Source organism: Ranitomeya variabilis, chromosome 4 (genome assembly GCF_051348905.1).
Source record: "Ranitomeya variabilis isolate aRanVar5 chromosome 4, aRanVar5.hap1, whole genome shotgun sequence".
Taxonomy (NCBI): domain Eukaryota; kingdom Metazoa; phylum Chordata; class Amphibia; order Anura; family Dendrobatidae; genus Ranitomeya; species Ranitomeya variabilis.
Window position 1 is genome coordinate 563,490,557 of NC_135235.1, and position 18,237 is coordinate 563,508,793.

The following is an 18,237-nucleotide window of genomic DNA, read 5'->3' on the forward strand; positions in this document are numbered from 1 at the left end:
GGGTTAGGGTTGGGATTAGGGTTGGAATTAGGGTTACGGGTGTGTTGCGGTTAGGGTTGTGGTTAGGGGTGTGTTGGGGTTAGGGTTGTGATTAGGGTTATGGCTACAGTTGGGATTAGGATTAGGGGTGTGTTGGGGTTAGTGTTGAAGTTAGAATTGAGGGGTTTCCACTGTTTAGGCACATCAGGGGTCTCCAAACGCAACATGGCGCCACCATTGATTCCAGCCAATCTTGCGTTCAAAAAGTCAAATGGTGCTCCCTCCCTTCCAAGCCCCGACGTGCGCCCAAACAGTGGTTTACCCCCACATTTGGGGTACCAGCGTACTCAGGACAAACTGGGCAACAACTGTTGGGGTCCAATTTCTCCTGTTACCCTTGCAAAAATAAAAAATTAATTACTTGCTAAAACATAATTTTTGAGGAAAGAACAATTATTTTTTATTTTCACGGCTCTGCGTTATAAACTTCTGTGAAGCACTTAGGGGTTGAAAGTGCTCACCACACATCTAGATAAGTTCCTTGGGGGTCTAGTTTCCAAAATGGGGTCACTTGTGGGTTGTTTCTACTTTTTAGGCACATCAGGGGGTCTGCAAATGCAACGTGATGCCCGCAGACCATTCCATCAAAGTCTGCATTTCAAATGTCACTACTTCCCTTCCGAGCCCTGACGTGTGCCCAAACAGTGGTTTACCCCCACATATGGGGTACCAGCACACTCACAACAAACTGGGCAACAAATATTGGGGCCCAATTTCTCCTGTTACCCTTGTGAAAATAAAAAATTGCTTGCTAAAACATCTTTTTTGAGGAAAGAAAAATGATTTTTTATTTTCACGGCTCTGCATTGTAAACTTCTGTGAAGCACTTGGGGGTTGAACGTGCTCACCACACATCTAGATAAGTTCCTTGGGGGGTCTAGTTTCCAAAATGGGGTCACTTGTGGGGGGTTCCTACTGTTTAGGCACATCAGGGGCTCTGCAAAAGCAACCTGACTCCCGCAGAGCATTCCATCAAAGTCTGCATTTCAAAACGTCACTACTTCCCTTCCGAACCCCGACGTGTGCCAAAACAGTGGTTTACCCCCACATATGGGGTATCAGCGTACTCAGGAGAAACTGGACAACAACTTTTGGGGTCCAATTTCTCCTGTTACTCTTGCAAAAATAAAAAATTCTGGGCTAAAAAAAATATTTTTGAGGAAAGGAAACACATGTATTATTTTCACAGCTCTGCGTTATAAACTTCTGTGAAGCACTTGGGGGTTCAAAGTGCTCACCACACATCTAGATAAGTTCCCTTGGGGGTCTAGTTTCCAAAATGGAGTCACTTGTGCGGGAGCTCCAATATTTAGGCACTCAGGGGCTCTCCAAACGCGACATGGTGTCCGCTAATGATTGGAGCTAATTTTCCATTCAAAAAGCCAAATGGCGTGCCTTCCCTTCCGAGCCCTGCCGTGCGCCCAAACAGTGGTTTACCCCCACATATGGAGTATCATCGTACTCAGGACAAACTGGACAACAACATTTGGGGTCCAATTTCTCCTATTACCCTTGGAAAAATAAAAAATTCTGGGCTAAAAATCATTTTTGAGGAAAGAAAAATTATTTTTTATTTTCACGGCTCTGCGTTATAAACTTCTGTGAAGCACCTGGGGGTTATAAGTGCTCACTATGCATCTAGATAAGTTCCTTGGGGGGTCTAGTTTCCAAAATGGGGTCACTTGTAGGGGATCTCCAATGTTTAGGCACACAGGGGCTCTCCAAACGCGACATGGTGTCCGCTAACGATTGGAGCTAATTTTCCATTCAAAAAGTCAAATGGCACGCCTCCCCTTCCGAGCCTTGCCGTGCACCCAAACAGTGGTTTACCCCCACATATGAGGTATCGGCATACTCAGGAGAAATTGCCCAACAAATTTTAGGATCCATTTTATCCTGTTGCCCATGTGAAAATGAAAGAATTGAGGCTAAAAGAAATTTTGTGTGAAAAAAAGTACTTTTTCATTTTTGCGGATCAATTTGTGAAGCACCTGGGGGTTTAAAGTGCTCACTATGCTTCTAGATAAGTTCCTTGGGGGGTCTAGTTTCCAAAATGGGGTCACTTGTGGGGGAGCTCCAATGTTTAGGCACACGGGGGCTCTCCAAACGCGACATGGTGTCCGCTAAAGATTGGAGCCAATTTTTAATTGAAAAAGTCAAATGGCGCTCCTTCCCTTCCGAGCCCTGCCGTGTGCCCAAACAGTGGTTTACCCCCACATATGAGGTATCAGCGTACTCAGGACAAATTGGACAACAACGTCCGTGGTCCAGTTTCTCCTTTTACCCTTGGGAAAATAAAAAAATTGTTGCTAAAAGATCATTTTTGTGACTAAAAAGTTAAATGTTCATTTTTTACTTCCATGTTGCTTCTGCTGCTGTGAAACACCTGAAGGGTTAATAAACTTCTTGAATGTGGTTTTGAGCACCTTGAGGGGTGCAGTTTTTAGAATGGTGTCACTTTTGGGTATTTTCAGCCATATAGAACCCTCAAAATGACTTCAAATGTGAGGTGGTCCCTAAAAAAAATGGTTTTGTAAATTTTGTTGTAAAAATGAGAAATCACTGGTCAAATTTTAACCCTTATAACTTCCTAGCAAAAAAAAAATTTGTTTCCAAAATTGTGCTGATGTAAAGTAGACATGTGGGAAACGTTATTTATTAACTATCTTGTGTCACATAACTCTCTGGTTTAACAGAATAAAAATTCAAAATGTGAAAATTGCGAAATTTTCAAAATTTTCGCCAAATTTCCGTTTTTTTCACAAATAAACTCAGAAATTATCGACCTAAATTTACCACTAACATGAAGCCCAATATGTCACGAAAAAACTATCTCAGAATCGCTAGGATCCGTTGAAGCGTTCCTGAGTTATTACCTCATAAAGGGACACTGGTCAGAATTGCAAAAAACGGCAAGGTCATTAAGGCCAAAATAGGCTGGGTCATGAAGGGGTTAATAACCAGAAAAGTAATATGTTTCTATGTCTTGAGCATCCTCCTCACTCTCTCCATCTTGACCTGTATCAGACACATCTGGACATTCTTCCACATCATCTTCTGAAGCAATGTCACTTTCTTCCCCTAAATCTACTAGCTGTAAGGGGTCTGTCTCATCATCAAGCAGTATATTTTGCACTTGCTCAACATGAAGGGCATTGGACAAGTCAAATATTCTCCTCGCCATTTCAGAAGAAAAGCTGAAGCAAGAGAGAGAATATGTGTTAGGGCGCAATGTGCCTGAGAAGCACACTCTTATTTCTAACAAAACCTTTTATGACAAATCCACAAATTTAGCACTAGCTATTCATAAAACAAGCTAAAAAAACAATTGGGATGAATAAAAACAGCAAATTCTAACCGTCAAAGGTGTGACGCGTTCAGGGGCAATGAGCCGGAGAAGCCAGAACACTGATATCTGATCTCCTGCAGCTCTGCAGCACAAGAGGCTTCTCAGGTTTCACACAGCCTTCAGGGTAGGTACACACATTCAGGATTTTTTGCGTTTTTTTTTCGCTATAAAAACGTGATCAAATCGCGAAAAAAAATGCTTACATATGCCTCCCATTAATTTCAGTGTATTCCGTATATCTTGTGCAAATGTTGCATTTTTTTCCGCGAAAAAAATCGCATTGCAGAAAAAAAAGCAACATGTTCATTAATTTGCGGAATCGCCGGGATTCCGCACACATAGGAATGCATTGATCTGCTTACTTCCTGCACGGGGCTATGCCCACCATGCGGGAAGTAAGCAGATCATGTGCGGTTGGTACCCAGGGTGGAGGAGAGGAGACTCTCCTCCACGGACTGGGCACCATATAATTGGTAAAAAAAAAGAATTAAAATAAATAATAGTGATATACTCACCTTCTGATGGCCCCGGAGTCTTCCCGCCTCTCATCGGTGCATGCTCTCTTCCATTCCTATAGATGCTCTGTGTGAAGGACCTGCGATGACGTCGCGGTCATGTGACCGCGACGTCATCGCAGGTCCTACACACAAAGCAACAGCTGAGGAGATCGGGGGCCATCAGAGTATAACCTTTTTTTTATTATTTTTAACATTATATCTTTTTACTATTGATGCTGCATAGGCTGCATCTATAGTGAAAAGTTGGTCACACTTGTCACGCACTATGTTTGACAAGTGTGACCAACCTGTCAATCAGTTTTCCAAGCGATGCTACAGATCGCTTGGAAAACTTTAGCATTCTGCAAGCTAATTACGCTTGCAAAATGCTAAAAAAAAAACGGGAAAAAAAAATGCGAAAAGAAGCATGCGGATTTCTTGCAGAAAATTTCCAGTTTTCTTCAGGAAATTTCAGCAAGAAATCCTGACGTGTGCACATACCCTCAAAGTTAGGAAGGTACTGCGAGGAGGGTGTTTCCCAGACAAACCACTGAAAATAAGAGAAATGAAACTAAGTGAGCTGCGCCTGTCAGATCAGTTGCCCCTGATGGAGGGTTAACATCAGCCCTCAGCTTTCCCTGTGCTGGTTATTAAATGCAATTTTTTTTTTCTTGAAAATCAACAGTTGCTGTTCGGTTACAGCCTATGTACGTTTGTTCTGTTAATCCTCCTACATAGGCTGGTGACGGTGTGTGTGTGTGTGTGTGTGTGTGTGTGTGTGTGTGTGTGTGTGTGTGTGTGTGTGTGTGTGTGTGTGTGTGTGTGTGTGTGTTATCAGCTTTTTGGACATGTGCACTCCCATTCCCATTAGCCACAGGTGATTTTAAGCAGATTAGCTGGTCCTTTCCTGCAACCTAAAATTGTAGGCTTTTACCCAGGAGAGGTGACCTATCAGGACAGGGACCCAATTTATGAAGGGCGCCTTGATGTGGCAATTGGGCCCACATATATTGGCCAATGTATGTGCGAAGTACCTTCCTTTTTTCATAGCAATTTTTGCAGTTAAATATTTCTTGTGTACATTATCTAGTGCTTTTTTTCATTTTTTCCTATTTCATATGGAAACATTCAGTTTCGATGTTCTAGAGTAATCCTTCCTTGCATATTATGGTGCAACCTCACTATTTGTTGTTTATATACTTATCAGCTTATTAATGGGGTGTCGGGCTGACACCGTTTCATTACCAAGCCTAGGGCTTGGTGTAAATGACAGCTGCTGACACCAAGCCCTACTACTGTGTCAGCATGAAAAAGATGGTGTTGAACCAAGAAATTACATCACCAAACTTTAAAAAAAAATATATTTCTTAAGCTCAAAAAAGCCTTCATTGGTGTATTAAAACATATGCAAAAAAAGGCATACAAAAACGTGTGTTTTTACCACAGCGTTTTTCCTTCCAAGAGATTCAGAAACCTTTCAGAAATTTCTGCAAGCAAATACTGAAAATGAGCATATAGCCTAATACGTCACCGGTGTAATAAGACAGGCCATGGCATTTCTTCCCTTCTAAATATTCCACCATCACCTGTGAGTGATAATATTGAAAAGTTGAAGGAACTGCAGCGACTCAGCTTTGAAGTAGAGACCACATAGTTACACAACGGGGTCATCTCGTGTGGAAGAGCAGAGTGCATATAGTGCCTTGAAAAAGTATTCATACCCTGTAAACTTTCCCATATTTTTTTTCACATTACATCCACAAACTTAAATGTATTTTATTAGGATTTTATGTGATACACCAATACATAGTGTAAGGATTTTACTCACTCAGATGCGTAGGAGGAAACAGGAGGCACATTCTCTTCAATGTCCAAGTGGGTTTATTTGCTCCATACACCGTCAAGGCAGCAACAAAAAGGTACACAGTCCGTACATCAGGCCGACACAGCATTAATGTCCATAGAAGAGCTCTGCTCTCTCAGGCCTGTGGGCACACAGGCTGTACAATGTCCAGCACTCAGGCTCTATCTGAAGCCACTGACACAGAAAGGCTTCTCCTCCCAATACACAGACTACTCTGTAGTGTCCAGCCTGGACACGTGGAAATCTGTCCACACTGACAGACTCCCAAACACTCACTCCATGTGCTAAACACACTTCCTTTAGGTAGCCTGTAACCACACCCACAGGTGAGGTAACATCACATGCACTGTCACATGATCATGACATTACTGCAGGTCCTCAAACTCCTGCAGGGAAAAGGGTACAGTTAGCGCCCCCACTCAGAGGTGAGGTATATGGGTAGCCAGACCCTCCCATCTCTCATAGCTACCCGCAACCGGGACCCAGGTGCACTAAATGACATCTTTAGTGCTCACGTGCACTAAAGACAAAATACTCCGGGTTGCATCGCAGGGAGCATCCATCCCTGTGACACATACCTCCCATTAACCACGCGACCACCAGTCACACCACATATTCCCCCCCCTCTGTTCAAACCTGTGGGGCTGAACACTTGTCCTAAACCGAGGGCCTCGAGACAGGGCACCCACATAACCTTGCTCTATCCGTCGAGAGGGCCTTCCCAATTGGTTTTGAGCGTCAGCTCCTGAGACATAGTCCGTCACTGTCACCACATCCCTGTCTGTGAACAATGTGCTATCAGACTTTGTCGCCTCATGTTTCAACATCAACAATCTATTAGGCCTTCCTCGCCTCATCGGTCAGTACGTAGGCATAATCCCCTTGTACCCACACATCCTGTCTGGTCTGACTCTTTGTCATTTCGTCCGCTACAGGGTCTCCCACTTTGGTCACTCAGCCCTGAGCTAACTGAGGCATCACTGCTTCTACCTGTTCCATCAGGCCACCTTCTGTTATGTCTCTGCTGGCCACTTCTCCCATGGTCTTTATTGCCTGGAGAGCAATCCATCCATTTTTCTCTATGTCCTCTGTTAGCTTCAGCTTGAGGACTTCCAGTCTTATGCGAACCTCTTCGCCTCTCTATACCGCGAGTTGAAGGTGGTGGCAATGTGTTTGCCAATTCCTGCAGTTCTATATTGATCTGCTCCCTCTCACGACTTAGCTGCTCAACTTCTTTTAGATAACCCACGCGATACCGCAGGAGCATCCGGATATTCTCAAGACTCTCCATGGATCCGACAGCAAGGAATGGAACCATCCCATCTTCACCCACGACCTGGGCCTTGTCATCACCCAGAACCCTCAGTCTCTTCACACCGGATCTATTTACAATCTCCTGCATCACTCGCCCAAGCCTTCCGATGACTTTTCCCACCAAATTTCTGGGTACCAGAATGATGTTTTCCACCAAGCCGAGCCGATTTTGAGCTTCTCTCGCTAGCTCCAGACGTCGAGCGGCTTCCTCATTCTTCAACGTGATCATTTGTTTGTGTGGAGGCATTGTAGATGCATCTCTCTCAGGACAGCCACCCGCTTCACTGTGACTTCCCTAGTCGACAGTATGACCAGTTGATGAGTCTCAGGTGCCCAGTGCACCCTACACTCTTCGACCGCCTTTTTAAAAGCCTCATGCACCCCCTCACTGGCGCACGCTTCTTGTATGTCTTCGGGTACTTCTATTACACACTTGAAAACCGAAGTCTCACCTTCTTGGCCATATTATTGGACCTCCTCGTCCTTAGCGTCAGCGCAGTTTTCCAAGACCTCGACGTCCTTTGTACGGCCATCTGCGTGGCACTTCCCCTGCTGAATTTCTTCCTCCATGGAGGCCCCTTCTTTGGTCAGCCTCTTCAGCTCACTCTCCTTCATTGCGATCAGATCGGGAGAGCGCAATAGTTCGATTTCCCGGTCATCCGTGGATTTCTGGAGCTGGGGATTAGTCTCCTTTATCTTGAGCTTCTCTACCAGGCAGCGACGCTCATCCTCTCTCTGGAGAAGCTCCTGCTGATTCTTCTCTTGAGCCTCTCTGAGCACCTCCATATCTTTCAATACGGCCTTATTCATGGTTTGACATGCTGACAGGTGACCTCTGAGCTCAGAGTCTTCCTTCTCCAGCTCATCCACTCTGTGCTCAGTCACCTGTCTCAGGACCCTTTCTCACTCGACTATTTCTTTAAGCAGCTCTATCTCATGGTCCTGCTCGCTTTTGGCCAGCACATGTTGCACCACCACTTCTTTAATTATATTTTCAGATGGGGTCTCTTGCCCACCCACACTCTGTCTCTTCAGAGTTCCACCTGTTTCTGCATCCACCTCTATGGTCTCTCCTGGGCTCTCTGTCTGTTTACTCCTAGGTACCTCTTGACTCTTGGAAACTTCAGAGTTATCCATCTCTTCAGCATCAGGTACTTCATCATACTGAGCCATTTCACCCTTTCCGGGCATTGCAGATGTGGGTCTACTACAGGTCTGTTCTACCCCCAGCCCATCACCAACTACCTCAGTGCTAGGGTTTGTCAGAGATAAAGATGTGTCACTTTTACTCAGCTCCCCCTTACTGCACTCTTTTTCCCTTGCGTTAGAGTCACAGTCTGAATAGGAGTCACCCCCTCTCACCCTGTCATCCTGGAACAACAAGTCCCCACTTAAACAGGTGTCAGACCCACACTTTCTTCCGGTCAACCGTAACTCTGGACTATTGACTTTAACTGGCGCTACCTCGTCTTTACACATCCCATTAGCAGGAATCCCCACAGCCTGCTGCTGTAGTGGGGCTTCAATATGACCATTCCTCTTTCCTCTGAGCAACCCCACACTTCATCAACTTCCCATACGTCTTCAAAGATCACAAAGTCCCGGCCCCTCTCAAAGCAGTAGAACAAGTTTGGTGTTATACCGTCATCTTGGCACTCTACACTTTTGGACATATCAATGATCACTCTGTCTACAGAATAGTCAACAGTGACCCCATGGATGCAGCGAACATTGACCTTTTTCTAGGCAGTGAACATTGACCTTTTTCTAGGCTAGACAGAAGACGAGAGGAGTTCCTGTAAGAGTCACCTGACTCTGAGTCCAGCAGTCCAGATACTCCTTCACGGTGTAACATAACAGTACACACCTGCGGCCTGTCATCAAATGGGAAGTCTATGCCACACTCGGAATACGTAAAACACAAACACTGCTGTTCCCCAGACATGTCTACTGAGGTAACCAGTGCCGCCCCTTTTGAAAGCTCCACCCAATTTTTTGGCCACTATCCCCTTTTGGGACTCCGCCCCTTTTTGGGCCACCACCCCCTTGTGGGATATTTTCTCCTTTAGGGCCACCACCCCCTTTAGAGACTCCACCCCCTTCTGGGCAACTACCCCCTTTTGGGATTATGCCCCATTTTTGGGATGCCCAGACCCTTTTTGCCAACCATAATTATTTGGGTCACCGCTCCGTTTTTGGGACTCCACCCCCTTTTAGGGACACCACCCCACTCTGGGGTACACCCCGTGGACTTCCCCACGATACTCTCAGGCCCCAACAGTTCCACAGTATATGTCTCTAGGTCGGCACTGGTCCTTTAAGAGTCTGCACGACCTGGTCCAGCAATGTCTTTTTCGACACCTCACCAGTTCCTACTGGTGCTACCACAGCTCCCGCTGCAGACACAAATCATTGGCACCTCCGGCTGCCGATCACAAACCACTGCTGCTGCCACCGCAACTTCGGCTGCTGCAGAACCTCTTGCTGCAACTGCACTGCACGTAACCAGCACAGACTTCGTGGACCCGCAAATCCACAGCAAACTTCGTAACCCCGCCGAGTTACCGCCAGACGCCTTCAGTCTTCCTGGCCCCGCCGAGCCAGAGCAAGTTGATCAGAGAAGAAAAAAATACATGGACCCGCCAGTCCACAGCAAACACCTGCACACGTGCTTTATAAGAAAAACACAGTCTCTCACTGACCCCGGTCAGCATAGCACAGACTCCTGTCTGTTACCTGTTGGTGTCGGCCACACAGGTTCCGGGATCCCTCTTCTCCTCAGAGGTATCCCACAAACAGCAGTTCTCACTGACCCCGGTCAGTATTACACACGGTTGTCAGACCGTTTACTCCTCTGGCTCAAATCAGCCAGCGCTGCAACATGTGCTCCTTGGATCATAGCCCGCAGTCTAGCACCAATCGTAAGGATTTTACTCACTCAGATGCGTAGGAAGAAACAGGAGGCACATTCTCTTCAATGTCCAAGTGGGTTTATTTGCTCCATAAACCGTCAAGGCAGCAACAAAAAGGTACACAGTCCGTACATCAGGCCGACACAGCATTAATGTCCATAGAAGAGCTCTGCTCTCTCAGGCCTGTGGGCACACAGGCTGTGCAATGTCCAGCACTCAGGCTCTATCTGAAGCCACGGACATAGAAAGGCTTCTCCTCCCAATACACAGACCACTCTGTAGTGTCAAGCCAGGACACGTGGAAATCTGTCCACACTGACAGACTCCCAAACACTCACTCCATGTGCTAAACACACCTCCTTTATGTAGCCTGTAACCACACCCACAGGTGAGGTAACATCACATGCACTGTCACATGATCATGACATTACTGCAGGTTCTCAAACTCCTGCAGGCAAAAGGGTACAGTTAGTGCCCCCACTCAGAGGTGAGGTATATGGGTAGCCAGACCCTCCCATCTCTCATAGCTACCCGCAACCCAGACCCAGGTGCACTAAACGACATCTTTAGTGCTCACGTGCACTAAAGACAAAATACTTCGGGTTGCAGGGAGCATCCATCCCTGTGACACATACCTCCCATTAACTACGCGACCACCAGTCACACCACAATAGTAACAAGTATTTGTCAAGTGCAAAGGAAATGATACATGGTTTTAAAACTAAATATTTTAAATATATAAATCTGAAAATTGTGACGTACATTTGTAGTGTGATGCCTTTAAATAAAATGCTGACTGACCAATAGCCTCTAGAAGTCACATAATTAATAAATTTAGTCCACTTGTGTGTTATTTATTCTCAGTATAACTGCAGCTGTTCTGTGAAGGCCTCAGAGGTTTATTTGAGAACATTAGGGATCAAACAGCATCATGAAAACCAAAGAACACACCAGACAGGTCAGGGATAAAGTTGTGGAGAAGACTATAGCAGGGTTATTTTATAAAAATAAATAAATAGCCCAAGATCTGAACATCTCATGGAGCACTAGTCAATTCATCATCCAAAAATGGAAGACGTATGGCACAACTGCAAACCTACCAAGCCATGGCCGTCCACCTAAACTGACATCCCAAACAAGGAGAGCACAAATTAGACAAGTAGCCAAGATGCCCATGGTCATTCTGGAGGAGCTGCACAAGTCCACAGCCTAGGTGGGAGAATCCGTTCACAGGACAACCATTAGGCCGGTGTCACACTTGTAACTGCAATGTGAGAAACTCGCGCCTCAATACCCGGCGCTGCCGCCGGCACTCGGGACCGGAGTGTTCAGCTGCATAGAAATACATACAGCCGCACACTCCGGTCCCGAGTGCTGACAGCAGTGCTGGGTATTCAGGCAAGAGTTTCTCGCATTTCAGTTGCAAGTGTGACACTGGCCTTAGTCGTATACTCAACAAATCTAGCCATTATGTAAGCGTGGCAAGAAGAAAGCCAATTCTGAAAAAAGCCCATAAGAATTCCTGTTAGCAGTATACAAAAAGCCATGTAGGGGACACAGCTAGCATGTGGAAAAAGGTGCTCTGGGCAGATGAAACTATAGTGAACTCTTAGGGCTAAATGCAAAACTTTATGTGGCGGAAAACTAACACTGTACAGCAACCTGAAATCAGCATCCCCACCGTCAGATACGGTGGTGGCAACATCATCCTGTGGGGATTCTTTTTTTCAACAAGGACAGAGAAGCTGGTCAGAGTTGAGTAGAACATGGATGGAGCTAAATACCAGGCAATACTGAAGGAAAACCTGTTAAAGGCTGCAAAAGACTTGAGTCTGGGGCGTAGGTTCACCTTCCAGCACGACTATGACCCTAAATATACTACCAGAGCTATAATGGAAAGGTTTTGATAAAAGCATATTGATGTGGGTGATTGGTACTGTCACCGTCCAGACCTAAATCCAATCTGTGACATCTGAGAATCTGTGGCAAGACTTGAAAATTGCTGTTCAGACGTCTCCATCCAATCTCAGTGCGCTAGAGCTAGTTTACAAAGAAGAAAATTTTCAGCCTCAAGATGTGAAAAGCTGGGAGAGACATGCCACAAAAGACTTGCAGTAGTAATTACAGCGAAAGATGGTCCTACAAGGTATTTACTTAGGGGGGCTGAATACAAATGCACATCACAGTTTACAAATTTATATTTTTAAAATAATTAACCATGTATCTTTTCCTTAAAGTTTCACAAGAACATGCTACTATGTGTTGGTAGATTACATAAATCACAACAAAATACATTTTAGTTTGTGGGTGTAACATGAAAAAATGTCAAAAAGTTTACTAGGTATGAATCCGCTCTGCTGATTCCATAACTGTGGAGTTCAAACCTCTGGTATTCTCAAAAAATACTGTGTCCCGGGCCGGGGACTTCATGATATGGGTTTCCATGGTGGAGCAGCTGCGCGCAAGACTTAAATCACTAGAATGATGCCAACTGTCAGATGGAGTGGTGTAAAGCTGCTACCACTGGACTCTGGAGCAATGATAACATGTCCTGTGCATTCGTGGATCACACTTCTCTAAATGGCGTCTGATGGAGGAGTCTGGGTTTGGTGAACTCCAGGAGAACGTTACGTGACTGCAATGTATCGGTGTAAGGTTTGGTAGAGGAGGAATAATGCTATAGGCTTGTTTTCCAAGGGTTCATCTAGGCCCCTTTGTTCGAGTAAAGTGAAATCTTAATAGTTAAACATATTGGACAATTGTTTACTTCTAACTTTGTGGGAACAGTTTTTGGGGAAGGCCCTTTTATGTTCTTATGACTGTGCCCCAGTGCACAAAGCAAGGTCCCTAAAGACATGGCTGGGGGAGTTTCCTGAGGAAGAACATCACCGGCTGCACAGAGTTCGGATCTCAAGTGCATCCAACATCTTTGGGATGATCTAGAACCGAGATTGTGAGTCAGGACCTTTCCACAAGATTGAAAGCTGTCGCAGATACAAAGCGGGACCATCTCTGTATTAATGGCTATACATTTAGAATGGGAGGTAATAAAAACTCCTGTATGGGGAATGTGGAGGAGGCCAATACATTTTCCATATAGTGTGTGTATATATGTATGCACCTTTATACTAATAACGTGTGATAGGAACTGTAATAGAACTAACTCATATTAATATATTTCCTATATATTAGGAAGAGTTTGTGGTAAGTTGTTGTAATTATTTTGGTTTGTTCCCTTTTTTGTTTAGTTCCGAGCCTTAGCGCCAATGTACTACAGGGGATCAGCGGCAGCCATCATAGTCTATGACATCACAAAAGAGGTAAGAAACACCTGACTTTTGAGGGTATTGATTTTTTGGGGGTCAGCACCATTTTTTTTTTTTTTTGGCTCTGGCTGAAGTTAGTCTGGGAACTGACCTCAATAGGACAAACTATGCATGAAGTCACATTGGAGAATCATGGGCCACCTCCCGCTGTGCGCATCACTGAACCATGACTTTTCATTGGTCAGTTTCTCCTTTTATGCGGCACCCATTTTCCACCCTGACACGCCACCAGAAGAACCTGGGCAAAACACGCGTCAGGGTGGAGGGACACAAGGCCGTTCACTGTACTGCAAATCTCTGCCCAGTGCTGTATGTTAAGGCAAAGATTGCTATAGAATACCTTCCTCTTACTGTTGCCCGATCATATTTATGTAATGGTTTATTTTCTGTCCATGTGCTATGGTGGATTTTTTGTGGTCACTGATTTGGGACTAGTGTTCCATTTGCCATGCCTCTGTTTTATTTCACATGTATTCATCTGTTCATATGTGATACGCTGGTTACTTCAGTGTCCCTCACAAGAGGCATCTTTTTAATAAGAATTGTTTTATTTTCATTATATCCAGTAACTATTTTCTGATGTTTATCTGGTTTTCTTATTCACTTCATTGTAATTCCTGGGGGTTTATTTCCATTCCTGGGCTGTTTTCGTTATTATGGAAGTGCTGTTATATTAAGGAGAACAAGATCTGATTGACTGAATTTTCTCCTCTTGTTTTCCATGTGTGTCTGGCAGCTACTTATCCCCCATGCTTTATTCTAATAATATTTGATCACTGCCTTGTGCCACCTTCTGGCTTATTTAAATGAATGCATCCACTATAACAGGTTTTTGCTTGTGACAGATCCTGTTTAAGGTCCTGTTCACATCACGTTAAGCCGTACACTTTGTATATATGCTGGGAAAAGCTCTCGGCATATGCTAAGTGTATTCATAGGGCTGCAGTCATCCAATGGAGGCCAAAAGACTGTCCTTTTGGCCTTTGTTGGGCCATTGTACAGTATTAAAACTTTTTGAAAAGAAACGTATTGTAGAACTGAGTTTTTCTGTGCAAATGCATGATTACATGGGAGTCAATGGGTGATGTATGCCTGTAACCTGAGGTATATATCTGTCAGTACTCATGGCATATACACATGACAGACCAAATACATTTAGATTTATTGTACCACCATCACCTGAGATTTGCATTTTTTTTTGCTTTTGCTGTTTATTAGCTACTGCAAAGATAAAAAAAAAAAAAAATAACTGATCCAAAATCATGTTTTACAGGAAACTTTCACAACACTAAAGAATTGGGTTAAAGAGCTACGTCAGCATGGACCTCCTAACATAGTGGTGGCAATAGCTGGAAACAAATGTGATCTGAATGATGTCAGGTAACTCGCAGTAAGAGATACATGGTGCGGATCTACTCCCCAGATTGTCCTGGACCAAAATCTGAGATTTTACCTGCGCTTACCCAACCAACTTTGTGCCTTTTGAGATTCTTTGAGGTTTTTTTGCTGTTTGGATGCTACAAAATATTGTGCTAACTGGGCAGCGGCCTAGTAATCAGTTTTTTACATGCAGGGCTGTGGTGTCGGTAAGCCAAACCTCTGACTCCTCAATTTCCATGACTCCGACTCCACCAAAATGGGCTCCGACTCCACGACTAAGACTCCACAGCCCTGCTTGTATGTGTGGATAGTTCCATATGAAGATGAGGAAATACGTTTGCAGAACCCCGATCCAGTGGCGAGGTCTGGTATTCCACGCCCGCAGGACAGGAGCCCTGCAAACCATCTTGTATCTGTCGACATCCCTGGCTTCTCTTTTGATTATCCAGCCGGTCATATGTGCGTCACACCAGAACACAAACTGAGGGGTGACCTACCAATCTGGTTAATGTAAAAACACTCAAGGGCATTTAATATCTTTTATGTTTGTGTTGCTTTCATTTTTCAATTCACATATAATACTTTTGATAATATGATAAACCAACTTTGGGTATGTGCACACGTTGCGAATTCTCTGCGGATCCGCAGCGTTTTTTGCAGTGCAGAAACGCTGCAGATCCGCAATTGATTTACAGTACAATGTAAATCAATGAGAAAAAAAAAATGCTGTGCACACTTTGCGGAAAATCCGCTGCGGAAACGCTGCGGTTTAAAAGAAGTAGCATGTCACTTCTTTTTTTGTGAATCTGCAGCGTTTTTGTACCCATTCCATTATAGAAAACCGCAGGGGTAAAAAACGCAGCAAATCCGCAAGAAAACCGCAGCAAAAACGTACTAAAAAAACGCTGCGGAACCGCACAAAAAAACGCAGGTGCGTTTTCTGCCAGGAGAGACAGAATCCGCACCAGAAATTCCTAAGCCTAATCCGCAACGTGTGCACATAGCCTAAAGGTGGGTTCACACAGGCAGCTTTCTGCCAAAACTGAGCACTGAGCCCATAACGTGGGGCAAATGGCAAACTCTATTGGGGGTGAACGATCCTTAGTACAATTGTATGGTCCACATACACACAGGCTGCACATTTTTGTCAGCACATTCCCTGTTTGGGCCCACATGAATGATCTGATTAGTCGACAGACAAGCATTTTGCTCATTCGGTTCCTGACCCATGGTATGTTTGCACAGGCCAATGATTAGGAGCAAGCAGTACTATAAACTCTAGTATGGCTGATTGTTCTGTGCCATGGAATATATTTGTCCTATATAATCACCAGGACATTGATAAGGAATTTGCCTCATTGATAGTATTGGATTGAGTGCTTCTATTTAGGGTTAAGGAGTGGGGTAGTTTGCCATAATCAATGAATGCTTCTACCATAGAGGTATTTTGAAGCCCGATAAGGATCCACAATTGGTAGAGTCATATAGCCTGATCTTTTTATTAAGACGCAACATAAAAATTCTTTCCAAGGTTTTAGCCAATCGACTCACTAAAGTTATCATCTTAGATATCCATTTTGACCAGGCAGGATTTATGCTGGATATGTCTATGGTTGTCAGTATTTGGTGGCCAATTCCTAAAGGTGTTGTCCACTACCGGACAACCTCAACGTAATCAATTTATGACCCGAATTATAATAAAAACAATGTATACTCTCCTCCTGCAGCGGTGCCGTTCCACCGATGTCTGTGCCACTGCTTCCTGTGATATGACATGACGTTGTCACGTGCTGGCTGCAGGTAATGAGGGTCAGCTCATCAATATTTGCTCTGATAAAAGAATCTGGTTTCAGCATCCAATAATGATCAACTGGCTTTATTATGGCATCACAAATACAGAAACCGCAGCAACGTTTCGACCTCTAGTATAAGTCTTTCTCAATAGTACAGACTGCAGCTGTCACGTTTGACGTCATGTCGCCTCCGGGAGCAGCGGCAGTGACATCGCTGTAATGGCGCCGATGTAGGAGGTGAGTACACACGTTTTTTATTTTCATTCAGTTTCTGAATCGACTAAGCTGGCGTCGTCCTGTAGTGGGCAATCCCTTTAACTTACCACTTTCAATGAAAAAAAAAAACAAAAAAAAACCTACAGCATAATGCAAACAGTCAATCTTCATTGTTGGAAGGACCAACTTGGTTAGGGTAAAGAGTCTTACACAGCAAATCAGCCCTCTAACAGGTCTCCGATATTTGCATGAACTGATATTGGTGAAGGGGCTGAAGTCTGGGGTCTGTTCTTTGGCTGCAGCGGTAACGTCACTTCGACAGCTCACATCACTGCTGCAGCCAATCAGTGAGCTCAGTAGCTCATGCTCTACACTGTCGACATGACATTTCTGCTGCAGCCAAATCATAGAAAGCAGATCAGCAGCATAGACCTAACTCTGGACCAGGGAAGAGGAGTACCCGTCCTATACACTAATTTACAAATATAAACCCGTTCAGGGACCGCTTAAATCCCATTTAAGTTTTTTTCAGGGAAGTGCTGCGTATTCGGGTCTAAGTATTTGTGGCTGAGGTGCAGTATCAGACACCGCCACATGGATGAGAATGGCACTGTACTGGGTACTGCAGCGGCTGCTTCTGTATTCTTTGAAGTGGGGGTTCTTGTGATCAGCTCCATCCCAATCGTACTTTGGTTTGTATCCACCCTAAGGCTATGTGCACACGTTGCAGATTTCCTGCGGATCCGCAACGTTTTTTTCTGCGCAGAAACGCTGCAGATCCACAAGTGATTTACAGTACAATGTAAATCAATGGCAAAAAAAAAATGCTGTGCTAATGGTGTGGAAAATTCCGCACCGAAAACGCTGCAGATTAAAAGAAGGAGCTTGTCAATTCTTTGTGCGGATCTGCAGCGTTTCTGCACCCATTCATAATAGAAATCTGCAGGGGTAAAAATGCATGAAATCCGCAGTAAATCCACAACAAAAATGCACAAAATCCGCATAGAAAACACGCAGATTTTGACCTGCTTTTTCTGACAAGAGATGCAGAATCCGCACAGAAAATTCCACAGGCATATCCGCAAGGTGTGCACATACCCTTAAACTAGAGTAAACTGTGCTAGTAACCAAATGTATTCTTTTATGTCAATTTCTTTTAGAGAAGTGCTGGAGAAAGATGCCAAGGATTATGCTGACTCGATTAATGCTGTGTTTGTGGAGACAAGTGCCAAGAATGCCATCAACATCAATGAGCTCTTCATAGAAATTAGTAAGTAGCTAGGAGAATTGGGTGAGTTCTTCATATAGATGTGCACATGGTTCTATTGATTCATTGATACGGTATCACCCTAATGAGGTGGAAAGATGATTGAGAACCCCCTTCTGGGGATACTTGCAGGTACAGAGGCAGGAACCGCATCTATCAAACATTTTTGACATTTCCTAGGTCAGTGTTAACCAACTCCAGTCCTCAAGAGCCACCAACAGGTCATGTTTTCAGGATTTCCTTAGTATTGCCCAGGTGATCATTGCATTACCTGGAAAGG

At 44.4% G+C, this 18,237-nt stretch overlaps 1 protein-coding gene across 1 annotated transcript in view; it reads left to right on the plus strand.

Annotated features, from left to right (window-relative positions):
- Positions 1-18,237, plus strand: part of RAB22A (RAB22A, member RAS oncogene family) — a 36,650-nt gene that overhangs the window by 14,226 nt on the left and 4,187 nt on the right. Inside the window, exons 4-6 of the mRNA XM_077252800.1 lie at positions 13,224-13,295; positions 14,575-14,681; positions 17,851-17,960. Of these exons, the coding sequence (XP_077108915.1) occupies positions 13,224-13,295; positions 14,575-14,681; positions 17,851-17,960 (289 nt within the window). The remainder of the gene's footprint in view (positions 1-13,223; positions 13,296-14,574; positions 14,682-17,850; positions 17,961-18,237) is intronic.